This window comes from Babylonia areolata, chromosome 14 (assembly GCF_041734735.1).
Source record: "Babylonia areolata isolate BAREFJ2019XMU chromosome 14, ASM4173473v1, whole genome shotgun sequence".
Taxonomy (NCBI): Eukaryota; Metazoa; Mollusca; class Gastropoda; order Neogastropoda; family Buccinidae; genus Babylonia; species Babylonia areolata.
In genome coordinates, this window is record NC_134889.1 from 32705644 (window position 1) to 32707978 (window position 2335).

General features: G+C 49.6%; 1 protein-coding gene across 1 annotated transcript; it reads right to left on the reverse strand.

Annotated features, from left to right (window-relative positions):
• Positions 1–565: 565 nt before the first annotated feature.
• On the reverse strand, positions 566–1674 carry LOC143289687 (uncharacterized). The gene has a single exon (XM_076598734.1). It carries the CDS (start codon positions 1634–1636, stop codon positions 566–568), a length of 1071 nt encoding a protein of 356 aa, XP_076454849.1. The 5' UTR covers positions 1637–1674.
• Positions 1675–2335: the final 661 nt, after the last annotated feature.

A 2335-nucleotide genomic window follows, 5' to 3' on the forward strand; every position in this document is an offset into this window, starting at 1 on the left:
CTTATTCTTGAGGAAAACACAAAGGAGACAGAAACCGCCACACGTCGACTCTTCCATCTTGACCAAACAATTCACCCATCCATCTGTTGTGCTGGTCGTTTGAGACACTGCATAGCCGGCTTTCGAGATCACACGGGTGTCAACATCAAAAAGTAATACATCTTGGGGGTGGTGGGAGTGGGGGGTGGGGATGGGAGGGGGAGGCAAAACAGCAGCAACAAGACTACAACACACATCGCTGTGAACTTTCACGAGGTGGAGATAATAAATCATTCAGTGTCGGTTTGGTGACTGCCGGGCCGGAACAGGGTAATAGACAACGCGTTCGATGTTTGCTGCTTTGTTCAAGTGTGGAAGAGCTGTGCATCAAGTGTGGAAGAGCTGTGAATCAAGTGTGGAAGAGTGTGCATCAAGTGTGGAAGAGTGTGCATCAAGTGTGGAAGAGTGTGAATCAAGTGTGGAAGAGTGTGCATCAAGTGTGGAAGAGTGTGCATCAAGTGTGTGGAATGTCATTGCATTGAGAACGGTGGCATATCCAGGGTTGCATCTGCAGGTATAACTCTAGTTATGTTCGTCTGACTTGGACGTTGATTTTTTTCTCCTGGCCAGACCTCCGTCCAAACATGGTCCAGAACGTCTCCCTGTAGCGAGAGCCCATCTTGTAATACACGCAGATGTTGGTGGAGGAATTGATGTTGATAAATACATCTGCGATCCACAGACAGCTGAAGTAGAAGTTCTGATTCCGCCTTCCAGCGCTCATCTCTGGCATGAAGAGACAGGCCATGCGGAGCAGGAAGGTGGGGAAGACACAGACGATGAACAACACGGAGCTGCCGATCAGCATCTTGGTCAGACCCACTTCCCGGGAAGACATGGACGATGACGTTTCGCTCCGCCACGCCATGATTTGACGGAGTTTGACCGTGGTGATGGTTGTTGCGGTAACCATGACAACCATAACGATTCCGACGACACCCGAGCCAAAGAAAGTGCTGTCTAGAAATTCAACCAGCTCTTTGTTGTTCGCGTAAAAAGGACCGGCCACCATCGTCCTAAAAGCGACTCCCAGAACAGGATCGTGGAGGCATCCGATCTTGTACCTGAGGGTCACGATGAAGAAGAGACTCAGCATGGTCAGGAAGATAAGGCTGAGGATGAACGCCATGGTTCTGGTCCTCATGAGGGTTTGGGATTTGAGGGGGTTGATGACACAGTAGCATCGCTCGCAAGCGATAACAGCCGAGATGGTATAGGAAGCAAAAACAGCGCCGAGCAGAAAGGTGAAGTTGTAGCGTGTCATAAAGATGGCAACAGGCCCGTAGTCGCCCAAAGGCACAGTGATATGCTCGCCGTGGATGATGATGGACGTGCTTATATACAGCTCATCAGCCAGCGCCAAAGCAAAAAGGCACAAGTTGACCCGATCCTTCAGACCTTGTTTGTAGAACACCGCCATGTTGATGACGTTTGCCGGCCCGCCCAACAGAAACAGGAACGAGAACAAACTGTTCTTCGCTTTGCGTGTGTACACTTCGAACTTGGCATCCACAATGCTGTCAGGGTTGTCCCATGGAAAGAACTCCATCTCGCTGAGTCTAACTTCAATACACCCTGGTAGAACTGAAAGGTTCATGGCGGCAGTGTTGGAATCGTTGGGTGTAGACAGGTAGCTGTCGCTTGTATCATCATTCTCCCCTCCATTTGTATACGCAGATGATGAATCGAGCACAGTGTTAACGACGGGTGATGCCAATGCGCTTACCGTGAGCATACTGCGTTGATGATGCTGGCACCTGGTTGTTTGTTGGTGATTTATTGTTGGAACCAATGTCACGTGACGAACAAGAACGCCACGACCGTGGGGGAACAGTCCACTTTAATGTGTGGGATCTGGATGCCGTGTTATACGTCACAGCGTTAGATCTGGATGCCGTGTTATACGTCACAGCGTTAGATCTGGATGCCGTGTTATACGTCACAGCGTTAGATCTGGATGCCGTGTTATACGTCACAGCGTTAGATCTGGATGCAGTGTTATACGTCACAGCGTTAGATCTGGATGCCGTGTTATACGTCACAGCGTTAGATCTGGATGCAGTGTTATACGTCACAGCGTGAGATCTGGATGCAGTGTTATACGTCACAGCGTGAGAACAAGATGCAGTGTTATACGTCACAGCGTGAGATCTGGATGCAGTGTTATACGTCACAGCGTGAGATCTGGATGCAGTGTTAAACGTCACAGCGTTAGATCTGGATGCCGTGTTATACGTCACAGCGTTAGATCTGGATGCAGTGTTATACGTCACAGCGTGAGATCTGGATGCAGTGT